The sequence below is a fragment of the Apodemus sylvaticus genome, chromosome X, assembly GCF_947179515.1.
Source record: "Apodemus sylvaticus chromosome X, mApoSyl1.1, whole genome shotgun sequence".
NCBI classification, from domain to species: Eukaryota; Metazoa; Chordata; class Mammalia; order Rodentia; family Muridae; genus Apodemus; species Apodemus sylvaticus.
This window is the reverse complement of record NC_067495.1, coordinates 44,520,260-44,546,868: the sequence shown is the minus strand read 5'-3', so window position 1 is coordinate 44,546,868 and position 26,609 is coordinate 44,520,260. Positions and strand designations below refer to the sequence as shown.

The following is a 26,609-nucleotide window of genomic DNA, read 5'->3' as shown; positions in this document are numbered from 1 at the left end:
TTGTTCGAGTAGGTGTGGCCTTGTTAGAGGAAGTATTTCACTATGAGGGTAGGCTTTGAGACCCTCTTTCTAGATGCCTGGAAACCAGTCTTCTCCTGGCTACCTTCCAATCAAGGTGCAGATTTCTCAGCTCCTTCTCCAGCTTCATGTCTGCATGAATGCTGCCATGTTCCCACCTTGATGATAATGGACTGAATATTAGAACCTGTATGGCAGCCCCAATTAAATGCTACCCTTTCTAAGACTTGCTTTGGCCATGGTGTCTCAATAGAGCAATAGAACACTAAGACTGCTAATTTGTCAACTAGATTTCTGATTGTCTTTTAATATATTTTCTGTTTCTATTATAATTCAATTTTAGCATAATTTTAATTTGCATGCTATCAGATAGTAATCTCAAACTTAACCAAACTGCTATAAATGTATACATGTGTTTTCTTTAATACTTTCTAAAAGCAGTTAATTTTTTAAGTCTTACTTAGATTTGGTAGGATACACACATGATTTAGCTCTATATTGTTTACTAAAATATTCTATAGCAATGTAATGTTCAATCTATATAATACTATGTAATGTTCAGCATTATTGCTTACAGTTCTGAGAGGAAACAATCAGTGTTATGCATTGCTTTCTCTCTAAGGCCTAGAGACTGAATCACTTAACACTAGACAGGAAGGGAGAGGAGAAGCAGTGTTTTAAAGGATTCTGCTATATTCGCCACACAGTGCCAACAGCTTAAACTCAGTGCTGAGACAATGAGTGCAGTCAGCTTCTTAGAGCCCACGGATCCTTGTTTTTAAGAAATAGTTGCACAAATATTTAATTCTTTATCAGTTTATCAGCTTTTTATTTTTACTGTTAGAGGTGGTTTTCTGGAGTGTATAGGTCTCAGGTTTCTCATTTGTTCTAAAGCATGAGATGCACATGCTGAGCTGTGGAGTAATGTAAAAGACTCTTGATGTAAATGCTTAATGCTCAAAAATTAGGTGCTAAATATTGTTCCCAGTGCATTGTTAGGGATGTAATTGTCACACTTTATTCTACCTGAGGCTAAGCAAGCACCAATTCAAGATCCCCTCCACCCTTTGAATACTACCAGGTTTACATTGCTTCACTCTCCTTAAGTATTCACTAGCTATTTTTGGAAGATTCAAATTTAAATATCATGTTACATATCCAACAGTAGGAAAGCTAAATTTCCCTCAACATGCTGTAATACAGATTCAATCTCAGACAGTTAATTTTCTCAGAAATGTGATATAAATTAGGTTAATGGCTTCTCATGTGATCAACAATAAGATATGATTATATAGATATTTGAATTCCAATAAAAGACAAAAGAACATAAAGCATTCTAAAGAACCCAAGAAAAATTTGTATAATTATACTTAAATATTGTAACATTTTTACAATATCTTATCAATGTATACATATGACAACTGTGTTCTTGAGGAAAGGGAGCTTCTGGATGGGCGCTGGCTGTATACTGTCTTAATTTTCTGTGTAGTGACTGCTAAGCTGAGTATTACACCAAGATAACATATTTGCATTAACATCCACTCAGTCCTGTTGAACTTACATTTGGATTTTATCACTTTCACTTTTTATAGACTGGGTCCTATTATTCATTACATTTACAGTGTATTCTTAAAGAGACTCCTTAAAATCCCTGAAGTTTCTTTTGCTTTGTTTAAGTAGTAAAATTATATGGGTCAAGATGATGACTCAGCAGGTAATGGTGCTTTCAACGTAATGCTAGTGACCTGAGGTTGATCCCTGAAACCCATATATAGACAGAACAAGAGAACTGACCACACAAAGCTGTCCTCTGAACTCCATGAGTTTTCTGTGGTACACTCACACACACACACACACACACACACACACACACACACACACACAATAATAATGTTGATGAAAATAAAAATTATAATCTTGTTAAATAGGAAGAAAAATCTGTCATCAGATTAGTAAACACAAAAACACAGAACTATTTTAAATATGTTCCAGAGAAATAAGTTCACTTATCTTTATAGTCGAAGGGATTTAGATTTGAGATACAAAACTGATGTTATATATTCTTACATTGAGTTTTTCATATCCCAAACACATTAATTTAATCATTCTTTAACATTAACATTCCTGTCAAGAAGCCTATTCCTTGTAGCCTCATGTGTTTGTAGTTTTAGCTGTGTAAACCCAAGCACATTCTTCATAAAAAAAACATACATTTCAATACAGTAAAATTTAATGATTCAAGATTGCAATAATACAATTTTGAAAGCTACTAAAATATATAATTTCACATAATTAACTTTGTTCCAAAATATGCCTATTTGCTGTGGGTTTAAATTTGAACTTGTACAAATAATTGTCCATCAAATTGGGTTATTTGCATTATTAATTATGGATAATAAATTATTTAAGATGAGTTCTTTTTGTGATATATTCCATAGAATACAATGTCAGTGCTTTAGTATTTTAGCTAATTAAGGATAGAAAAGTCTCTGAGTTACATGTCATTGGTGTTTTCACCTTTTCTCGTTAGAAAGCTGACTACACTAAATAGTCAGACTTGTGCTGAAAGAGGTGATATTTAGTCAAAGTATTTCATTATCTGGTAGATAAAACCATCTTTAAATTAATCTCCTCACCTAAACTTAATATAAAACCTTAATCACTTAAGAGTACAACCTAATGTGTACATATAACATGTGACATGATTTTTCTCTTTCACATCTTCTACTCATATGTTTGTGGAAACTATCTCAAAAGTTCAAAACTAAAGAAATCCCCTTATCTGTAAATGCTGATGCTAGCTATAACAAAAGAATTAGTCATAATGTAAACAAATATAAAAAATAGTGTAAAAATTGTGTGTCCCAGAGGATTGATGAGTAAACATTTCTAAGCCTCGGATGCCTCAAGACTTACATCTTTCATAAATTTGAAAGTCCCTATAAAATACAATATATGCAAAAATAACCTTAACAACAGGTAACATGATTATTACTTTATATGGTAGATGTATATGTGATATCCTGTCCTCCTAAAGATGCTATTCTGGTGCAATGTAATTTGCCTAATTTGAAAGTACTTTACATTTAAAATCCAATTGGAAAAGCTAGGAATGTGTTTGTAAAAAGATATGAATCACTAGAGGGCGCACCTTCCCTTTCAAAGCTGGCCATCTCTTTAGCTTTTCTTTCATTTTCTTATCTGCATAAGAGTAATATGGTGACAAACTGATTTTTCCTGGAGGCTTTCATATACAAAATCATAAAATGTCCAAAGATAAAGGTAAAATTGTGTGCATAGAACATGTTAGTAAGACACCCTCGGAGATAGAGCTAAAATGCTTTCGGCCACTTATAAAACAAAAGAATCTTAAAGTTCTAACATATACAATAACTCCAAGAAAATACTGCCACATCATTTAAACACTTTTCAATATGCAGGAAAATATTCATAATGCAAACACTACAGTGCTGTTTTGTGCACTCCATAACCAAAACTATGGCCCCTGGGTCATTGATTCACCTAATCCTTAAACCATTTATAAATAAATAGATTATCACACTCTGTCTGTGTGCCTGTAAGTGTATCCATGTATTGTACAAGTTAAGACTTGCTAGATGTAAGATAAACTAGCTTAAAGGAGGAAAAAGGGGGAAAACAGAATTTCAGGATTTTTAACCAAATACATGTTTTTTGTGAAAAGATTGCTTTTATGTGAATACATGGATAATTTGAGTTCCCATATGGAACCTTGGCTACTATTCATCATGGTTTTCACAAAGCTATAGACAACTATGATAAATATTAATTTGTGTATATAATGCCTATATTAACTGTGCTTTTCGCTGAGTTCTTGGCAGGAATGAAATCATGCTTTGTTGTTCTCACTTCCTTGTATGTCAGCTTAGCTGCACATGTTTAATTTTGGTCTTAACAGCAACAACAGCAAAGCAAAACAACCACGGGGAAAAAACACAAAAGCAGGAAAGCTAAAACAAAGACAGAATCATAGGAAGATAACCTCATCCATTTTAATTTTTATCACAATATCCCATGGGACACATGTGCTCATACCTCTTTTTTAAAAAGGTTAATTGGAACAGATCCATGCTCATCATTTTTCTAGACATTTTGGCCACCATTTTACTACATTCTGGCTTTTGGAGCTAAGTTGGACAGTTGTAAAAGAAAGACTGTAGTATATAAATCCCCCAAATGTTTCTCTGCTTTTTTGGAGTAAAAAGAAATACTGATTCTTTTCCAGTTTTATGTAGTGTAGGAGGGATGGTTTCTCTCTCCACTTTTGAAAAATTAGATTATTTATTTTTGAGTAGCAGTGGAAATTGGGTGTCAGTTTACATTCAAAGGTGAGAGGACAAATTGTAGAAGTGGATTATCTTTTTCCATCTGTTAGGTCCAGTGATTTTGAAAATTTTTTACACAAATGAACTGGAGGGAATGAAAATGAAAAGAAGTGATTTGATTGTGTTGCCCAGAACAGGGCCCATCTGTCTTTGCAGCAAGCATGCGTACTGGCTGTGCCATCATTTTAAAGTAGTACTGTTTCACAAATAGCACCATCATAATGCTTTATCTCCAAAATACCTTTCTCCCAATGACAAGCAGATTAAAATCTAGCAGTTCCTTGTTTTCACACAAAAAAACTCACTCTGCTCTATAATGTCCTCACCAGCTTTCTTCTTCATTTCACTGGATTAAATATTCTACCCAAAACTCATGGGAAAGCATATATGAGCTACCCTTTCATTTGAATTGTCATTTTCCATTAACTTGAGATCAATAATTCCTCATATTTTAACTGTATATTCAAAATGAATTTCTCCATGAGGCTACTATGTCCAACTATTAAAAGAATTAAGCTCTTACTACCTCACATCTGAACATTTGAGAGGTACTTTTTCCTTCTTAGCTGGGTTTATGCTAGAATGTAAGCATCCTGAGAGATCATTTCAGTATGCTTTGGAATAATAGCGACTAGAGTGCTTTTCCAAATCATGAGGATCCATTAGATCCTAGCTGAATAAACAGCAAAGTTACCATGAAAACTAACGTTGCTGTCACTTCCCTCCTGAATAGCTGTGTCTCATTCTGTCTACAGGAGTAGTCAAAAGAATGCACCACATACTGACTGTGCCTTGGACCCTATGGGAGGCAATTTAAACTTTAAACACTCACAGTGTGAAAGCTCACTGAGTTTAAAGGACTTCAACATGCTTTTATGTTGTGGGTCTTTAAAGTTTAAATAACTTCTAGTCAGGGTTCAGAAACTATCTAGTATAATGTGGAAAGTCATTTAAGCCTGACATGTCCTTACTGTCCCAATGCTCCTTCCCCAGCATCATGACCTGTTTTAATCCATTTACTTTTTTTAGTGAACATCTGTATGAACATTAGTTTAAATACAAAATAAATCTCACTGTTTTACAAAGCCAGTCCTTTGCTCTGCCTCCCTTTATAAAATTCCATAGACACAGTGAAATGAACTTATTCTCACAGCTGTGTCATCTATAAACAACACTGGGAAGGAAAGGAGGCCAGAGATGAGACATAAAGGGAGTCCCATGATATAAATTTCAAGAATCATGTGCAAATAAATTATCTTATTCAAATTGTCTTTTGAAATGTTGTTTCATGAGACTTTGTAACACAGACAGGAGGAGCAAAATCATAGAGAAATTCTGAGTTTGTGCAAAATGAAATTTGGGACCAAACTAGAGGAAAGGCAACACTGAAGAGAAAACAACGTACATTTAAAATCATTTACAAGGTACATTTGGAAACATTTGGTGATGTGACAGTTATGGAGACCACTGTCAATTGCTCAACAGGCATAGCTAATCTTTGAGGCTACAATGTGAATGATATCTCACAGACTTGTAAACTCTAAGGCACACAACTACATTTGAAATTCTCATTTGGAATCTAAATTACATAACTAGCAAGTGTTTGCTTTATACAAGTCTGAATACCATGGCAGAGGGTGAGCTAGTAGTATTACTTTGTAATTTATAATATCCACTTAAGAAAGACAGGAGTATAAGCAATCAACTCCAAGAAATGAAAACTTCATTAGAAGAAAACAAAATGAAAATTTGAAGTGTAAAAATTAATCTTAAAGGGATAAGAAAAACAAATTGATAAGATGCTGTCAGAAAGTGGGGTGAGGGTGGAGGGGAGGCAAAACAGGAGAGCACAATATCCCAGGAACTGAAAGCAAGAAAATTTCAGAAAAGTACTAATCATCACTGTCAAGCATGGCGCAAAGGTCAAGAAGGATAAGAACTGAAGAGTAACCTTTGAAGCTGGCATCAGGTGCTCTCTGGTGACTTTGTAGAGAGCAGTTTTAGAGCCTGATGTAGAAAATAAGCTGGTAAAAGAAAGAATTGGAAGGAAAGCATTACAGTTTTTTCTGATGAGAGATGGGTTATGCACTCAATTATAGTTCCTCTTATACTGGGATAAGTAGAAATGTTTATTCTTCCTTTGCTTGTGAAACAAACAAAACTCCATGCTACAGTTTAGGTTTGTGGCACTGCTTACATTCACTCTAATGTTGTATATCTTTATGCAGCTTCTGGAGCTACACATACTACATCATAGAGACAATCCCTATTATCTATTTCCTTTAAGAATCATTAACTAGCACATAACAGTCCCACAGAGTGGATATAATTTACTATTTTCATACCTGAATACAATTAATGTTTTTCACATAGGGTGATGTACATATATATCATCCTTTCAAACAACTGACATTTCCTTGCAAGGAAAATGTTTTTTTTTAATTACTTAGAAACAATGAATATTGTTTGCTAGATATCCTGTTCTGTAAGAGAATATCAGACCTTTTCCTTCCTATTAAAAATGTTCTTTTAGATATATGGCATACAGAAGTCCCGACATCCACTTAAAAATAAGAACTTGACTCCAGCCAAAAGAATGTTCACATCTAGTGGATAAAACAGGCATATGAATAGGCCATTCTAAAAATATGTGGTGCAGGTGTCCCAGATGAAACAATGACATCACATAGTTTAGCCTAGAGTAAACTGTATCCTTTATAGGAAAGAAAGTTACAAATTGAGTTGTAATGGATTTAATGTTCCATCTAACAAACTGATTTTCACACCATGGGCCCTACCATCACCTGGGAACTTTTTTGAAATTAAAACTTTTGTGTTTCATTCTAGATCTAATGGATGGAATTTTAAAATGTTGGAGAGTCAGTGATCTTTAAGGATGTACATTCTGATGAGTTGACAACCCTCTAATGAAGCCCATACTTCCAGAAGTATGTGGGCAACACAAAGTGCAGTCATGGCATTTTTAAAAAGAAGGGAGCATAAAGTTGGCATCTTGGAAGAATAGATCAAAGCAGTAACAGGAAAGTACTGAATATAATCAAAATTCAATGCGTAATATTCTGAATGACCTAATAAGATTAGTAAAACAAAAAAAGTCTTTGCTCAGGAAGTGTTCAAACTCCACAAATTATTTAGAAGTTGAATTGTGAGAACAATTCCTCATACAGGAAAGTCTCAAACTCCACAGTTTATCAGAATAACCTGGAGAGACTGAGAAAGGTTTTAGTGCCTACTAGCAGAGAACTTCTGATTTACCAGCAATGGAAAAAGCCAATAGATTTGCATTAAAAAATGTTGTGACATGAGGCTGCTTTATCATGCACTATGCGTTGAGTATTCCCACCCCAAGTAATTTTTGGTATATATGAATCTAAAATGCCCATCATTCTATTCTTCACAACATGGTTATGGGATAATCTTTGATTTATTTATTAAAATAAATTTTAAGAACATTAAATGGGTAGTTACATTTTAAAATTTATGAAGATATATGAAAAGTTTCTAATCTTAATACAAATTTACATTCCTAACTAAAATTTGAGTTCCTACTAACAGGATTTCATATTAGATAAGAATAAAAGCATTACAATGATGGCATAACACTGTAGTAGAAATTTGGAGAGTCAGCAGTAGTCCTTTTTTACAACTCTAAGCAGGATATTTAACCTTTCTAGACCCCAATTAACCTGTAATCCTGGAGATGTCTGGTCCCGTTAGACAAAAAGAAGCAAGTGATTTTGTTTTGCTAGGCTACATCAATGATCAAATGTGTCATACCAAGTCCAATATCCCGGGTATTTTAGGCACAGTTCATCACCAATAACATATGTTCCTAGCAGCCCTATTTATAATAGCCAGAAGCTGGAAAGAGCCCAGGTATCCCTCAACAGAAGAATGGATGCAAAAAAAATGTGGTATATATACACAATGGAGTACTATTCAGCCATTAGAAACAATGAATTCATGAAATTCTTTGACAAATGGATGGAGCTAGAGAACATCATACTAAGTGAGGTAACCCAGTCTCAAATGATCAATCATGGTATGCACTCACTAATAAGTGGATATTAGCCTGAAAACTGGAATACCCAAAACATAATCCACACATCAAATGAGGTACAAGAAGAATGGAGGAGTGGCCCCTGGTTCTGGAAAGACTCAGTGTAGCAGTATAGGGCAAAACCAGAACAGGGAAGTGGGAAGAGGTTGGTGGGAGAACAGGGGGAGGGAAGGGGGCTTATGTGACGTTCGGGCAGTGGGGGACCAGAAAAGGGGAAATCATTTGAAATGTAAATAAAAAATATATCAAATGAAATAAAAAAAATAAAAAAAATATATTAAAAAATGTTCAGGTAGCAGCAGCGGCAGCAGTGGCTGGTCCAGCTGAAGGGCCATCAGCAGTGGAACCAAAGTGACAGGGTCCAGGCAGGCCCTGCTCCCAGGACCACTGGCCATCGCTGGCCAGCTAGGCTGCAAGCAGCTGCGGGTTTACGGTGCCTTTCACTGTACAGAAGCCACTTCAGAACTCTGCCTCCTGCCAGTCACGAGAGACTCACCTCCATCTTGGTTCTCAGACTCCAGAGAGACTGAGGTACGCAAACATAACCCGAGGACATCTCAGGGGTCTAAGCCAGACGGGCGTTGGCCTGCACCCAGGCCCTGGGCTGTTTGGGGGGGTGGGGGTGGGCAATCGGTGTGCCAACCCAGCCAGGAGGTTTTTTGCCCAGGCCCAGCGCGAGCTCTGCCATTTTGCCTACAGGACCAGGACGCCAGAGAGCTCTCGCAGGCAAAGCCGGCTAACAGGCCTAGCCCGAGGCTAAAATACCGGGGTCTAGGCCCCAACAGGCCCTGGACTGACCCCAAGAACTGGGCAGCTCAGTGGGCCATCTGTGTGCCAACTTGGCCAGGAGGTTGTTAGCCCAGCAGACTCTCCCAGCACTCTCAGGGAGTACACACACACGCCTACCATCCTGGCCACCTGACAGACCCAATTAACAGTCATAGCCTGAGGGGAACTTTGCTCAGACCTTGGCCTCCCAGGCTTTTGCCTAGACTCAGGGCCTGAGCAGCTAAGGCTAGCCTTGTGTGTACCAACCCAGTTGGGAGATGCCCTGCCCAGCAGAGTGATCAGCACACCGAAAAGGTCCCCACAGCATACAACCTTCAGCACTCCCTGAAGGAGCAAACAGGCACCATCTGGTTCACAGACACAATCTGGGGCAAAGCACACTAGGGCTGCAAGGGCACCAAAGAGGAAGACAGAACATCAGCAATCTGCTACAGGGGAAATCCAGCCATCCAGTGTTGCAGAAATAGCCCCAGAGCCCCTCAGGAGGCTCAAACACCAGCCAGAGACAAGACCAACTAACTCCAGAGAACAAGATGGCAAAGGGCAACCGCAGGAATGCTACTAACAGAAATCTAGGCAATATGGCAGCATTTGAACCAAACTCTCCAACATCAGCAAGTCCTGGTTATGCCAACACACCAGAGAAACAAGATTTGGATTTAAAATCACTGGTTATGATGCTGCTAGAAGAACACAAAAAGGACATAAATGAATCTCTTAAAGAAATATAGGGGAACATGAATAAACTAGAAACCCATATAATGGAAACACAAAAATCACTTAAAGAAATGCAGGAGAATAAGGCTCAAGAGATAGCAGCCAATAGAGAAGAAATGCAAAAAAAAAAAAAAAAAAAAAAAAAAAACCTTAAAGAAAGGCAGGAAAACTTGAGTCAAGAGGCAGAAGTCATGAAAGAGGAAACACAAAAATCTCTTAAAGAAAGGAAAACACAAACAAACAAATGATGGAACTGAGCAAAACCATCCTGGATCTAAAAACAGAAGTAGAAACAACTAAGAAATCACAAAGGGAGACAACTTTGGAGATAGAAAACCTTGGGAAGAAATCAGGGGCCATAGATGCAAATATAAACAACAGAATACAAGAGATGGAAGAAAGAATCTCAGATGCCGAAGATACCATAGAAACCATTGACTCAACAGTCAAAGAAAATGAAAAATGCAAAAAGCTTGTATCCCAGAACATCCAGGAAATCCAGGACACAATGAGAAAGCCAAATCTAAAGATTACAGATATAGATGAGAGTGAAGATTTACAACTGAAAAGGCCAGCAAATATCTTCAACAAAATTATGGAAGAAAACTTTCCCAACTTAAAGAGAGGGATACCTATGATTATACAAGAAGCCTACAGAACTCCAAACAGACTGGACCAGAACAGAAATACTTCCCGTCACATAATAATCAAAACCCCAAATGTACTAAACAAAGAAAGAATGTTAAAGGCAGCAAGAGAAAAAGGCCAAGTAACATATAAAGGAAGACCTATCAGAATCACACCAGACTTCTCACCAGAGACCATGAAAGCTAGAAGATCCTGGGCAGATCTCATGCAGACTCTAAGAGAACACAAATGTCAGCCAAGACTACTATACCCAGCAAAACTCTCAATCACCGTAGATGGAGAAACTAAGATACTCCATGACAAAACCAAGTTTACCCAATATCTATCCACAAACCCAGCTCTACAAAGGATAATAGGAGGAAAACACCAATACAAGGAGGGAAAATTCACCCTGGAAAAAGCAAGTTAGTAACCTTCTTTGATCAAACCCAAAAGAAGATAACCAATCAAATTTAAAAAATAACATCAAAAATGACAGGAAGTAATAATCACTATTCCTTAATATCTCTTTTTTTAATTTTTTTTATTCCATATAATTTATTTACATTTCAAATGATTTCCCCTTTTCTAGCCCCCCCCACTCCCCGAAAGTCCCGTAAGCTCCCTTCTCTTCCCCTGTCCTCCCTCCCACCCCTTCCCAGTTCCCCGTTCTGGTTTTGCCGAATACTGTTTCACTGAGTCTTTCCAGAACCAGGGACCACTCCTCCTTTCTTCTTGTATCTCATTTGATGTGTGGATTATGTTTTGGGTATTCCAGTTTTCTAGGTTAATAACCACTTATTAGTGAGTGCATACCATGATTCACCTTTTGAGTCTGGGTTACCTCACTTAGTATGATCTCTAGCTCCATCCATTTGCCTAAGAATTTCATGAACTCAAAGGATAAGCAGGCTGAGAAAGAAATTAGGGAAATGACCCCCTTCACAATAGCCACAAACAGTATAAAGTACCTTGGGGTGACTCTTACCAAACATGTGAAAGATCTGTATGACAAGAACTTCAAGACTATGAAGAAGGAAATGGAAGAAGACCTCAAAATGTGGAAAAACCTTCCATGCTCATGGATTGGCAGGATTAATATAGTTAAAATGGCCATTTTTCCAAAAGCAATATCCAGATTCAATGTAATACCCATCAAAATACCAACTCAATTCTTCACAGAGTTAGAAAGAGCAATCCTCAAATTCATCAGGAATAACAAAAAACCCAGGATACCTAAAACTATTCTAAACAATAAAAGAAATTCTGGGGGTATCAATATCCCTGATCTCACGCAATACTACAGAGCAATAGTGTTAAAAACTGTATGGTATTGGTACAATGACAGGCAAGTGGATCAATGGAACAGGATTGAAGATCCAGAAATGAACCCACACACCTATGGCCACTTGATCCTCGACAAAGGGGCTGAAAACATCCAATGGAAAAAAGATAGCCTTTTCAACAAATGGTGCTGTTACAACTGGAGGTCAGCATGCAGAAGAATGGGAATTGATCCATCCTTGTCTCCTTGTACCAAGCTCAACTCCAAATGGATCAAGGACCTCCACATAAAGCCAGACACTCTGAAGCTAATAGAAAAGAAACTGGGGAAGACCCTTGAGGACATTGGTACAGGGGGAAAGTTTCTGAACAGAACACCAATACCATATGCTCTAAGATAAAGAATTGACAAATGGGACCTCATAAAATTACAAAGTTTCTGTAAGGCAAAGGACACCATCAAGAGGACAAATCGGCAACCAACAAACTGGGAAAAGATCTTCACCAATCCTACATCAGATAGAGGGCTAATATCCAATATATATAAAGAACTCAAGAAGTTAGACTCCAGAAAACCAAATAACCCTATTAAAAAATGGAGTACAGAGTTAAACAAAGAATTTTCACCTGAAGAACTTCAGATGGCAGAGCAGCATCTTACAAAATGCTCAACTTCACTAGTCATTAGGGAAATGCAAATCAAAACAACCCTGAGATTTCACCTTACACCAGTCAGAATGGCTAAGATTAAAAATTCAGGAGACAGCAGGTGTTGGCGAGGATGTAGAGAAAGAGGAACACTCCTCGACTGCTGGTGGGGTTGCAAATTGGTACAACCACTTTGGACATCATTCTGGCGGTTCCTCTGAAAACTGGGCACCTCACTTCCAGAAGATCCTGGTATACCACTCCTGGGCATATACCCGGAAGATTTCCTTGCATGTAATAAGGACACATGTTCCACTATGTTCATAGCAGCCCTGTTTATAATAGCCAGAAGCTGGAACAAACCCAGATATCCCTCAACAGAAGAGTGGATGCAAAAAATGTGGTATATATACACAATGGACTACTATTCAGCCATTAGAAACAATGAATTCATGAAATTCTTAGGCAAATGGATGGAGCTGGAGAACATCATACTAAGTGAGATAACCCTGACTCAAATGATGAATCATGGTATGCACTCACTAATAAGTGGATATTAACCTAGAAAACTGGAATACCCAAAACATAATCCATACATCAAAAGAAGAACGGAGAGTGGCCCCTTGTTCTGGAAAGACTCAGTGAAGCAGTATAGGGCAAAACCAGAACAGGGAGGTGGGAAGGGTTGGATGGAAAAACAGGGGGAGGGAAGGGGGCGGATGGGACTTTCGGGGAGTGGGGGCCTAGAAAAGGGGAAATAATTTGAAATGTAAATAAAAACTATATAGAATAAAAAAAGAATTAAAAAATAGTTCAAAGGCACATTAATTATTTAATTATGTTCATCATATAAGTTAATATTATTTAATGTAAAATTTCGAGACTTTTCTTGGGAATCAAATCTAAAATAATAATTTGGAAATATAAACATTATAAATATGGAATTGTTGTTATCTTCTCCTCTGTATTTTTCCAGGGGTAAGATATACATCAATATTATTTAAGCAGCTGTAACATTAAAAGAAAGAACACAAAAAAATGAGGAAAAAGGCATGAATGTTAAAAAATAGCAGTATATGCTGGTGGGGGGTTGCAAATTGGTACAACCACTCTGGAAATCAGTCTGGCGGTTCCTCCGAAAACTGGGCACCTTACTTCCAGAAGATCCTGCTATACCACTCCTGGGCATATACCCAGAAGACTCCCCACCATGTAATAAGGATACATGTTCTACTATGTTCATAGCAGCCCTATTTGTAATTGCCAGATGCTGGAAAGAACCCAGATATCCCTCAACAGAAGAGTGGATGCAAAAAATGTGGTATATCTACACAATGGAGTACTATTCAGCCATTAGAAACAATGAATTCATGAAATTCTTAGGCAAATGGATGGAGCTAGAGAATATCATACTAAGTGAGGTAACCCAGACTCAAAAGGTGAATCATGGTATGCACTCACTAATAAGTGGATATTAACCTAGAAAACTGGAATACCAAAAATATAATCCACACATCAAATGAGGTACAAGAAGAAAGGAGGAGTGGCCCCTGTTTCTGGAAAGACTCAGTGAAACAGTATTCAGCAAAACCAGAACGGGGAAGTGGGAAGGGGTGGGTGGGAGGGCAGGGGAAGAGAAGGGGGCTTGCGGGACTTTCGGGGAGTGGGGGGGCTAGAAAAGGGGAAATCATTTGAAATGTAAATAAATTATATCGAATAATAAAAAAAATAGCAGTATAGGACTACAGTCTCGTTCATTTATGTATTTTAGTATATAAACATGGAACAAGCAAATAATAAAATATATTATCTGCCTGCTTATGCAAGCATGACAATGGGTTACTAGATGGATTTAGGTTTTCTCATTGTCCCTAATATTGCTCTTGAACTCCAGGATGCTACTTTTCAAAGACTTTACTTTTGGAAGATAATCTTCCTTGAAATGAATTTTGTTAAAAATTATTCAATCTTCTATCAGTCTCACCTTGTTGATCCAATAATGTAAATGAAAGTTTTGATGAAAACTCTTTATATAATTGCTACAGGATTAAGAAATAAATCATTAATTAAATACATGTTGATTAACTAGATAATCTATCTACTTATACCATACTCTCTGTTCCATACTCTGATCATTGTTAATGTATAAAATATCACTGAGTTATATGATAATTCAGTGTTGAAAATATTTACAATGTAACCTCAGGAAAAAAAAAAACGCTTTTGTAAATCTGAATGTAAGGAAAGCCATTTAAGAATTTAATGTATGTAGAAACTAAAATCACTAACAAATCAAGTAAACTGTACCATAAGTAATTAAGAGAACTTCAGCGTAATACAATGCTTAGTTTTAAATCTCTTACTTATTTTAGGTAGCAATATCCTAGAGTCTTTTCATAAATAAATATTGCTCAAATGAGCATGGATCTCTCCATACATATTTAATATAGTACTTGAAATTTCAGCTAAAGAAATAAGACAACTAAAGGAGATCAAGGGAATATAAATTTAACAGGAGGAAGTCAATTATCATTATTTGCAGATGATATCATAATATATATAAACAACAAAACAAAAATTCTACCAGGAAATTGTGACAGCTGATATATACTTTTTAGCATTATACAAATGACAAATGGACTTAGACAGAAGTCAGAGAAACACTACCTTTCTCAGTAGAGTAAAACAATATAAAATGTCTGGAAAGATGTAACCAAATAAGTAAAATACTTGCAGGATAAAAACCTCAAGACTTTGAAGAAAGAAATTGGCCATGATATCAGAAAATGGAAAGATCTCCCATACTCATGGATTGGTAGGATTAACATAGTACAAATGGCTATCTTACCAAAACAAATCAAAATTACAACACAATTTATTACAGACCTTGAAAGGATAATTCTCCTCTTCATATTGATAAACAAACAAACAAAACCTAGGGTAGCTAAAACAGTCCTGAACAATAAAAGAACTGCTGGAGGTAACACTATCCCTGAATGAAAATTGTACTTCAGAGCAATCATAATCCCCACCATGTAATAAGGATACATGCTCTACTATGTTCATAGCAGCCCTATTTATAATTGCCAGATGCTGGAAAGAACCCAGGTATCCCTCAACAGAAGAGTGGATGCAAAAAATGTGGTATATCTACACAATGGAGTACTATTCAGCCGTTAGAAACAATGAATTCATGAAATTCTTAGGCAAATGGATGGAGCTAGAGAACAACATACTAAGTGAGGTAACCCAGACTCAAAAGGTGAATCATGGTATGCACTCACTAATAAGTGGTTATTAACCTAGAAAACTGGAATACCCAAAACATAATCCACACATCAAATGAGATACAAGAAGAAAGGAGGAGTGGCCCCTGGTTCTGGAAAGACTCAGTGAAACAGTATTCGGCAAAACCAGAACGGGGAAGTGGGAAGGGGTGGGAGGGAGGACAGGGGAAGAGAAGGGGGCTTACGGGACTTTCGGGGAGTGGGGGGGCTAGAAAAGGGGAAATCATTTGAAATGTAAATAAATTATATCGAATAAAAAAAAACAAAAACAAAAACAAATCCAAAAAAAATAAATAAAAACTCACGGCATAAAAACAATGGAATTAATTTAAGACCCAGTTCTAAATTTGCAGACCTATGGAAATCAGATTTTTGATGAAGCCAAAAATGCACACTGGAAAAGAGAAGACATCTTTAACAATTCGTGCTGTTCAAATTGCATGTTTGTACACAGAATGCAAATAGATCCATACTTATCACCCTGCAAAAATCTCAAGTCCAATTGAATCAAAGACCTCAACATAAAATGAGACACACTGAACTTGATAGAAGAGACAGGGAGAAAAGTTTGACTATATCTGTACAGTAGACAACATTCTGAGCAAAACACTGATAATGCAGACACTAAGATTAATAAGGATTAATAAATGGAACATCATTAAACTTTTGGCAGCATAGTGTTGAATGAGAATGAGAAATGAGAAAAGATTTTTACTGACTCCATATCTAGTAGAGAACCAAAAATGAACTCAAGAAACTTGATACCAAAAATAATAATACTCCAATTAAAAATGGGGTACAGTTCTAAACAGAGAAACCTAAATAGATAAATCTCATAACCATCAAGGAAATGGAAATCAAAACTACTTTTAAGATTCTAGCTTATACCTGTCAGAATGAATAAGGTCAATAACCCAAGTGACAGCTCATGCTGGTGAAGTTGTGAAGTAAGTCAAATAGTCCTCCAGTGCTGGTTGGAGTGTAAACTTATATATCCACTGTGGAAATCAATATGGCAGTTCCTTGATAATTGTGAGTTAACATCCCTTAAGACTGAGCTCTACTGCTCTTGGGAATATACCCAAAAGTTGCTTTACCCTAGCAAAAAGACACTGACTCAACTATGTTTATAATGTCTTCTTAATAATGATCAGAAACAAGAAACAATAGAGAATGAATACACAAAAGTTGGTATATTTATACCATGTAGAATTACTCAGCTGCTTTAATTTTTTCAAGAAATTTACAGACAAATGAATACATCTAGAAGGAAATCACGCTGAATGAGGTAAGTCAAACCCAGAAAGATAACCATGGTATATAGTTATGGGTATATGTATAGTATATCACTAATAGGTAGATGTGAGCTGTCGGGTTAATGATAGTCAAGGTACAATCCACAGACCCAGAGAGATTTAGGGATATATGGGGGAATCATGTATCTCCCTGGGAAGGGGAAGGAGAAGAGATTCTTTAGGTGGGCCAAAAATGTGGGGATGGGAGATAGAAGATCAGCTAGTAGAAATGGAGTATAGAGTGTGGATGGAAACAGCTAAAATTAGGGGAAGGTGGTGATATAGAACCTAGTGAGACTTCCTAGAATCAATGATGGTGACCCTAATGAGGACTCCAAGTAATAAAAGAAAAGAATTTGAATTGGCCATTTTTGTAGCCATGCAAGGTTTCCTCCAGTGATTTCACTGGTTTAATTTCAGCTGAGTTGTTGGCTAAAGAGATCCTGTAGAGATTCCTAAATAACTCAGCCTAATAGAAGGACAGAAACCTTACAACAAGGGCTCTATTGATGAGGACAACTTTCAGTCAGCTCATTGAACACAGAGTGCTTGAGCTGGTGTGGTGTGGGCTTAGAGCCTTTACCCCTATGTTTCAGTCTCATTGGCACAAGATGGTAATGCATGTAATGAAAAGAGAAAAGTGGACACCAACCAGGCTACAAAACACTTCACATACAATCTGTCTTGCATTTGAGATGTGCTGAGTCAATGAAGACTGAATTTATGAGTCTGACCAATGTCAGTTTAACATGAGGCCCACAGCATGAGAGAGAACCCATGCTCTATACAGTATGGATGTCTAGAAACAAGACACTAGATAACTTAGAGGCTTAGGATAGAAACAACCAGGACTGCACCCTTCAAATAATGATATTATTTCTAATGATATTCTGCTGTACTCATAGATCAGTGCTGTGTCCAGGAGTCATCGGAGAGTCTTTCTCTGGCAGAAGATGAGATCTTGTGTAGAGACCCACAACCACGCCTTATAAAAGAATGTTTCATCTGAGTTCTAGACCAGTTCTGTCCCCTCAGAAATTGAGAAAGTCTGCAGAAGATGGAGTAGAAACGTTGTGGGAGTTAGAGGGAATGGAGGATACCAGGAAACCATGGGAAACCACATCAACTAAGCAGAGCTCATGTGGTTTTCAAAGAGGCCGAAGCTGCAGTAGTGGAGCCAATCAGGTTCTGCACTACATCTTCTGCAAATAGGATATGGCTGTTAGTTTGACAGTTTGTGTGACCCCTAACGATATGAGTGGATGTGTCTCTGACATTTTGCCTATTGTTGAGACTCTTTTCCTCCTGTTGGTTTGCCTGTTCCAACCTTGTTATAAGGGCTTCTGCCTTGTATTTTTGTATCTTTTTGTCCTGTATGGGTGCTGGCTCTTGGAGGCCTGCTCTTTTCTGAAAGGGAAATGGAGGGGAATGAATCTGAGGGAGAGAGAAGTAGAACCTGGGAAGAGGAAAGGGAGGGGAAATTGATGTGAAGATATATTATATGAAATAATAATATATTTTAAATAGAAATATTAATTTTTAAATAATTTATAAATTTTAAATAAAAGAAATAAAAATGAATACAATAAAGTATAAAACCAGAAAAAGGAATAATTTTATGAGAAATTAGGTAGAAATATTAAATGACATTAGAATGTTAAATGAAAGTTGCTTCAATTAATTCAACTGTTCTATTGAATCTTACAAAAGTGTTTTCCAGCTTTAACATACCTAGTATGATAAATAGTATGCACGTTAAATTAAAGCAGTACAAAGTTGTGTTTTTGTGACTGGTAATCAGAAAATTTATGTGCATAAAACAAAAGGAATATATTATGCTGAATAATTTGAAATGTAAAATTTGGGAGATGCTAGGTATAAAGTTGATAGGACAATAAGAACAATGATCAATATCTTTAAAATCAATTATGATTTTAATAAAATGGCAATTTCATTAATAATGACTTACTACTGGATGGAAAGCACAAAAGAAAATTTGAAATATAATAATCATAAGGAACTTAATTAGAAATTGAGACAAGCATACAAGAGGGAAAGAAATAACTTGGTTTAAAGAATATGAAGTAAGAATGATCAGAAAATGACTTATATAATGATACTTGTGTAATAAATATAAAAATGATAAAAATACAAGAGTAGTTGTTCAGTTGTACTAGATAATTCAGGAGGCAAATTTTGTTTTAGAAAGGAAAACAAGGGCATTATAAAATCATTAAATTTGAGTTATTTATTTTGAGATTGTTTGCCCCAAATTCTATACATTAATATTCTCCATCAATAACTGCAGCACTATCACCACTTTTACCTCTAAATTACTACCATCTCCATTCTCACAATATCCCTCAATTCAATGAACATTTAAAAAACAAAATCTCCTAGCCTTTTTTGAAAATCTATTCCCTCATTGGCATCAAATTCTATACTTCTTCATCTTCACTTTGCATGATAATGTAAAAACTATTGATTCAGATGAAAAGGTTTTAAGCAATTTGGGGGGGGGGTCATATGTTAGTAATTAAAACAGGCAACTTTCAAACCTTAGTAAACTTGTTTCCAAGATTTGCTACTCATCTGGAAATACAGGTCATACATTATTTCTAAAATATATGTGCAATGTAATTGTGAACAGTAAAAGTGGAAATTGAAGCACTAGCTGGATTCTGATGTAGAAATACCACAACTATGGCATCTGTATCTGAGGGAAGATGTCATATAAAGAGCAACATGACTTGGTAGTCATTCCACAAAACCATGAGAGAGGACAATTGAGATGAATCTCAAAGTCAAAGGGATTTGGCTTATGAGATATTCTCATAGAATTAGGCTAAAATGAAACCTCATGAAAAATGGCAGGGAATGACTATTTTAGTCATAGATGCTGAACAAGAACATTTTTTTAAAGAAGGGCAATAACAGAACACAAGTTTACAGTGAAATGCAATTGTTTCAAATATGGGAAACAAGCACTGGCTAACGTAAAGATTTTAGTTATTATTTTATGAAAGTTTTTTAATCACATCCCATGCAAGAAACATTTATCAATTACTAAGTTTAATTGCTTCAAAATGCTTCTTCTTTTTGCTCTTTGTTCAGCTTAAACTCATCATTGTAGAGTCTATATAGTTTGTCTATATAATTATCCTGTTCAAAGCAAGACACCTGGAGAGTTCACGCAAGTGCTGAGCATAATTATTCTGGGACAACAAGTAAAATTAGACAGTTTTAAGCAAATCATGACATAATAACACCTTAGTCTTTGACCTACTGAAGGAATATTTTACTATGTAGTCTGTGTTGAAATAAAATCCCAGGCATTCAAGAGCTATGTATAATACTAATAATGACTATAGCTACCTTCAAAAGTTATCAGGAAAAATTAATGTTATTCAGTTAAAGCACAGAATTTTGTTCTAAGTATATAATAATATCCCCAATAAGTGCTGAGTTTTATTGAAGTCATCTGTATATTCCCATTTATTCTTTCATCCTATTCATTTACAATAACCATGGGGAACATATCATCAAATATAATTAAGTGACCAATTTCTCTACCACCACACATTCTTTCCTGAAAGAAGTGAATCAAAACATATTTTTCAAACCAAATACAATCTCAGACCAAGAGACAGAAATAAGTGCTTGAAGATAGACTAGAATAGATCAACTCACTTTGCTGCTGATTCTGAAGACATTATGATCATTGTGAAGTATATACCAAAAAGTGATGAGCCTCCTAAGTTTCTTCTATAAATATTTAATGTGACATTAAGTATATTAGTGGAAATGCTATTAGAAAAAAACAAATGCAAATTACCAGACTGATTTATTTGTGTCATTATAATTTTTTCCTCATCATCAGTGAATATTGACATTTCACTACTACTGTAGCAAAGAGACTGTGTGGAATTTCTGCCTGAAATGGATGCACTATGTTAGTCTAAGTTTGTGAACCAATTGGCCAGACTGAGGAGCAGCAGACATTCATTTCCATTGTATCAGATAGGTTTGTAAGGGTTCATAGAATTATAGATATATTATTTTTAAAAAACCTGCCTTTGTCATATAAAAGAATCAAAATTGATAAAAGTTTGAATAAACAGAGATGTGTTTTTAATGAAGACTCTGAAATGTGAAATTTATATAATTAGAACCCATAAAGTATTATTCTGATCATTTTAACCCCTCAAAATACAATATCATTGCTGTAGCGATATCTCAGTGTGTAAAACCTTAGCTACAAATGTGTAGGGACTAGAGTTCAAATTCATGCAGCACACATAAAAAGTGGGTATAGTAGTTTACATTTATAATACCAGTACTCCTAATGTGAGACTAAAAGCAGAGACAGGAGAATTCCTAGAAGCTCACTTTTTAGTTGCCTATGAAGTAATGAACGTTGGAAACAACAATAAAAAAAAAACAAAAAAACAAAACAAAAAAACAAAACAAAAAACAAGAACTTGCCTCAAAAGTGGAATTTAAGAACTGACAGCTACAATGCTCTCTCCCATCCATACATGTACTGTGGCAGGCACATGTCCATGCTACCAAAATAAAAATGTGTGTGTGTGTGTGTGTGTGTGTGTGTGTGTGTGTGTGTGTGTGTATCATCCATTGGTATCCATATAGACAACTCTCATACACATAAAAATTAATTGTACATAAGTAATACTTCTTAGTTCATGGCTCACAGAGAAAATAGCAATAGTTTCGCTGTTATCTAGTTTGTAGAATCCTGTACTAGACAGTTAGCTCAGCAAAACAGAAATGTTTTGAAGTCTAAGACATAGTTCGGAATTTTCAAATCAAATAATACCATTAATATATGAAATAAAATTATCAAATAATATATTCAAATATTTTTTGAGATGCTTCTTTTTCATTGCCAAGAATATCTGACATACTATTTTTAGGTATGGATTCTTCTTGTACTTCTATACTCTGGTTTATGCAAATTCTAATGTCAAGTGTTCTATATACTCCTGAGCATATGCTACTTAGAAACATGAGGTGTATTGCAATGTATTTTCATAATCTTAAAATTACAATTATGTCTCAGGGATGGAAATTGTACCATTTTATATTTTTCATGTCAGTTCTGCCTTTATGTGATTTGCTATGATTTTAATATGTCCACTGATTTACATAATACCTAACATATCCAATGTCTACTTAAGAATTTTCATAAAAAGATCATTTGAAAATTCTAACACCTTCAAGATAAGACTTTATAAATATCAAAGAACAGGAAATCTGTTCTGTAATTACTTCTGGTTTAGGATGTGCAGATTGAGACATTATGTTCTCATAAAGCAGCAGAATGGATCTCACCTATTAGAGGTGTACTTCTTCAGGAAATTACATTTCCCATTACTAGAAGAAAGCCATTTAATGTAAAACTAATGCCTGAACAAGCAGGCAGGCCCTTTATAAGGAAAAAACAAAACAAAACAAAACTGGTCATTTTCAGGATTAAAATGTGCCATGGTTGTTCATTACTTGTATTTTCCTCTTTCAATTCAGAAAAAAGTATTTCCATTAAGCCTCCAGTTATTGACATAATGATTTCTTGGGTAAATTTTAAATCATCTCATTATTTTTCTCATTATTTAATTGACATTACAAAGTACTCAAGCTTTGGGAAATATGATTCAACTATAAAACATGAGTCTCATGGAAATGAGTTTTCCTACTTAAAAATGAATCTTGATACACTCACCTTTTCTTGATTTCTGAATCCACAGTAATCTGCCTCTTCTTTTGAGGAGGTGGTGGTGGAAGTTCCTCTTGGGCATGTTTTACCATGATTTGTTCCCTTGTGGTCACCATAGTTACCGTTTCCATTACAGTTGTCTGTGTTAGTGATGGCTGAGTGGTGGTGACAGCCTGTGAAATCTGTGAGAAATATTGAAACAGATATCAGACACTGCTTGAAAGACTTTGGTAAAGACTGCTTGGAGTAGTGAAGTAAAATAATGAGAAACTGTTCCTGCTTGTTGGTAGATTGACCTTCAGATCAAACCAATACCACATTAAATCTGAATCAAATTATTTTATCTGACTTAAGTTATGTTGATTAAAACAGTAAAGCTAGGTAATCTAAGAATCAGATGTAAATGGTGATTCTGAAGTGAACTGGAAAAGCTTCAGGAAGTAAAACAAAACAAAATAAAGGAAAACAATCAAAAAAGGATGTCACTGTATCATTAAGGCATACTCAATAAAATGTTCACAACATTAAAATAAATTTTACTAAAGCATCTAACATCTGGGACATTGTATATGTGTGTTAATAGTTTTACAATTATTTCAGATTAAAAAAACACTTGAATAAATAAAATCCTGTAAAATGTAATTATATTAACAACAGTTTAAAAGTGAATTTTTTATTTCATAATGATTATCTTGATCAAGACACATTTAAATGATAATCAGTAAAAGTTCAGAATAAAATGCCATTTAAAAACTGTGGTAGCTTTCACAATTTCAGTAGAAGGCTAATATGAAGTAATTTTTAATCCATAAATATCTTAGAGTTTCATCTTATTCAAAGGTTTAAGTTAAAATACTCTCTGAAAAGCCACCCAATGTGTGCAAATACATGAGTTTCTGAATTTATCCTTTCAAATCAGATCATAAAAAAATGGTCATTGTCTTAGTCAGGATTTCTGCGCAAAACACCATGACCAAGAAGCAAGTTAGGGAGGAAAGGGTTTATTCAGCTTATACTTTCACACTGCTTTTCATCACCAAAGGAAGTCAGGACTGGAACTCAAGCAGGTCAGGAAGCAGGAGCTGATGCAGAGGCCATGGAGAGATGTTTCTTACTGGCTTGCTTCCACTGGATTGCTCAGATTGCTCTCTTTTTTTTTTTTTTTTTTTTTTACATATATAATATTCTATTTAGTAATAGTGGAAAGAATGTTTTCACAAGTATTGTTCTTCTTTTTTTTTTTTTTATTATTCGATATAATTTATTTACATTTCAAATGATTTCCCCTTTTCTAGCCTCCCCCACTCCCCGAAAGTCCCGCAAGCCCCCTTCTCTTCCCCTGTCCTCCCACCCACCCCTTCCCACTTCCCCGTTCTGGTTTTGCTGAATACTGTTTCACTGAGTCTTTCCAGAACCAGGGGCCACTCCTCCTTTCTTCTTGTACCTCATTTGATGTGTGGAATATGTTTTGGGTATTCCAGTTTTCTAGGTTAATATCCACTTATTAGTGAGTGCATACCATGATTCACCTTTTGAGTCTGGGTTACCTCACTTAGTATGATATTCTCTAGCTCCATCCATTTGCCTAAGAATTTCATGAATTCATTGTTTCTAATGGCTGAATAGTACTCCATTGTGTAGATATACCACATTTTTTGCATCCACTCTTCTGTTGAGGGATACCTGGGTTCTTTCCAGCATCTGGCAATTACAAATAGGGCTTCTATGAACATAGTAGAACATGTATCCTTATTACATGGTGGGGAGTCTTCTGGGTATATGCCCAGGAGTGGTATAGCAGGATCTTCTGGAAGTAAGGTGCCCAGTTTTCGGAGGAACCGCCAGACTGATTTCCAGAGTGGTTGTACCAATTTGCAACCCCACCAGCAGTGGAGGAGTGTTCCTCTTTCTCCACACCCTCTCCAACACCTGCTGTCTCCTGAATTTTTAATCTTAGCCATTCTGACTGGTGTAAGATGAAATCTTAGGGTTGTTTTGATTTGCATTTCCCTAATGACTAATGAAGTTGAGCATTTTTTAAGATGCTTCTCCGCCATCCGAAGTTCTTCAGGTGAGAATTCTTTGTTTAACTCTGTACCCCATTTTTTAATAGGGTTGTTTGGTTTTCTGGAGTCTAACTTCTTGAGTTCTTTATATATATTGGATATTAGCCCTCTATCTGATGTAGGATTGGTGAAGATCTTTTCCCAATTTGTTGGTTGCCGATTTGTCCTCTTGATGGTGTCCTTTGCCTTACAGAAACTTTGTAATTTTATGAGGTCCCATTTGTCAATTCTTGCTCTTAGAGCATACGCTATTGGTGTTCTGTTCAGAAACTTTCTCCCTGTACCGATGTCCTCAAGGGTCTTCCCCAGTTTTTTTTCTATTAGCTTCAGAGTGTCTGGCTTTATGTGGAGGTCCTTGATCCATTTGGATTTGAGCTTAGTACAAGGAGACAAGGATGGATCAATTCGCATTCTTCTGCAAACTCAAGCAAATCAGTGGCCTTCCTATACTCAAAGGATAAGCAGGCTGAGAAAGAAATTAGGGAAATGACCCCCTTCACAATAGCCACAAACAGTATAAAGTATCTTGGGGTGACTCTTACCAAACATGTGAAAGATCTGTATGACAAGAACTTCAAGACTCTGAAGAAGGAAATGGAAGAAGACCTCAAAAAATGGGAAAACCTCCCATGCTCATGGATCGGCAGAATCAATATAGTTAAAATGGCCATTTTGCCTAAAGCACTATACAGATTCAATGCAATACCCATCAAAATCCCAACTCAATTCTTCACAGAGCTAGAAAGAGCAATTATCAAATTCATCTGGAACAACAAAAAACCCAGGATAGCTAAAACTATTCTCAGCAACAAAAGGAAATCTGGGGGAATCAGTATCCCTGTCCTCAAGCAATACTACAGAGCAATAGTGTTAAAAACTGCATGGTATTGGTACAGTGACAGACAGGAGGATCAATGGAACAGGATTGAAGATCCAGAAATGAACCCACACACCTATGGCCATTTGATCCTCGACAAAGAGGCTGAAAACATCCAATGGAAAAAAGATAGCCTTTTCAACAGATTGCTCTCTTATAGAACCCAGGACTACCAGCCCAGAGGTGGTACCACCCACAAGGGGCCCTCCCCTCTTGATCACTAAGTGAGAAAATGCCCCAGAGCTGGATCTCACAGAGGCATTTCCTCATGGGAGGCTACTTTCTCTGTGATAACAAAACTAGCCAGCACATTCATATACTAAGTTTTACCATAGCTTTTAGTAATTGATTGTAAATGAATAATAATTCATTAGAATCATGACAATATTGGCAGGAGAGATTACTGGAGACATTTAACCTAATTTTTTGCTTACTATATTGGTTTATCTCCCAGGAGATGAAAGCTCTTTCTTTAGTATGCCAAAATAACTTCCAGTTTTTCATGAATTTCTTAAATCCTAAAGACAAACTATCTCATTATGACTTTTCCAGTTGAATTTTTCTTTGAACTAGGAACCAACACAGGGTAACATGGACACTGTTTATAGACATCAATTTTAAAATTTTAAACTCAATCATAATCCTATTAAACTTCATTTTAATGGTATGAAATGTCAGGGATTTGTTCAAAGTGACATCAATATACTTGATATGTCAAAACAAAGATTTTCTGGCTTTAGACACCATACTAAATTATCACAATCAAAAATTATATAAATTATTCAAGACATACCATAATGTTTCAAATAAGTTCAATATTTA

At 35.9% G+C, this 26,609-nt stretch overlaps 1 protein-coding gene across 1 annotated transcript in view; it reads right to left on the bottom strand.

The window, feature by feature from the left end:
* Window positions 1–26,609, bottom strand: part of Dmd (dystrophin) — a 1,772,476-nt gene that overhangs the window by 1,391,750 nt on the left and 354,117 nt on the right. The window contains exon 13 of the mRNA XM_052170230.1: window positions 22,851–23,026. Within this exon, the coding sequence (XP_052026190.1) occupies window positions 22,851–23,026 (176 nt within the window). The remainder of the gene's footprint in view (window positions 1–22,850; window positions 23,027–26,609) is intronic.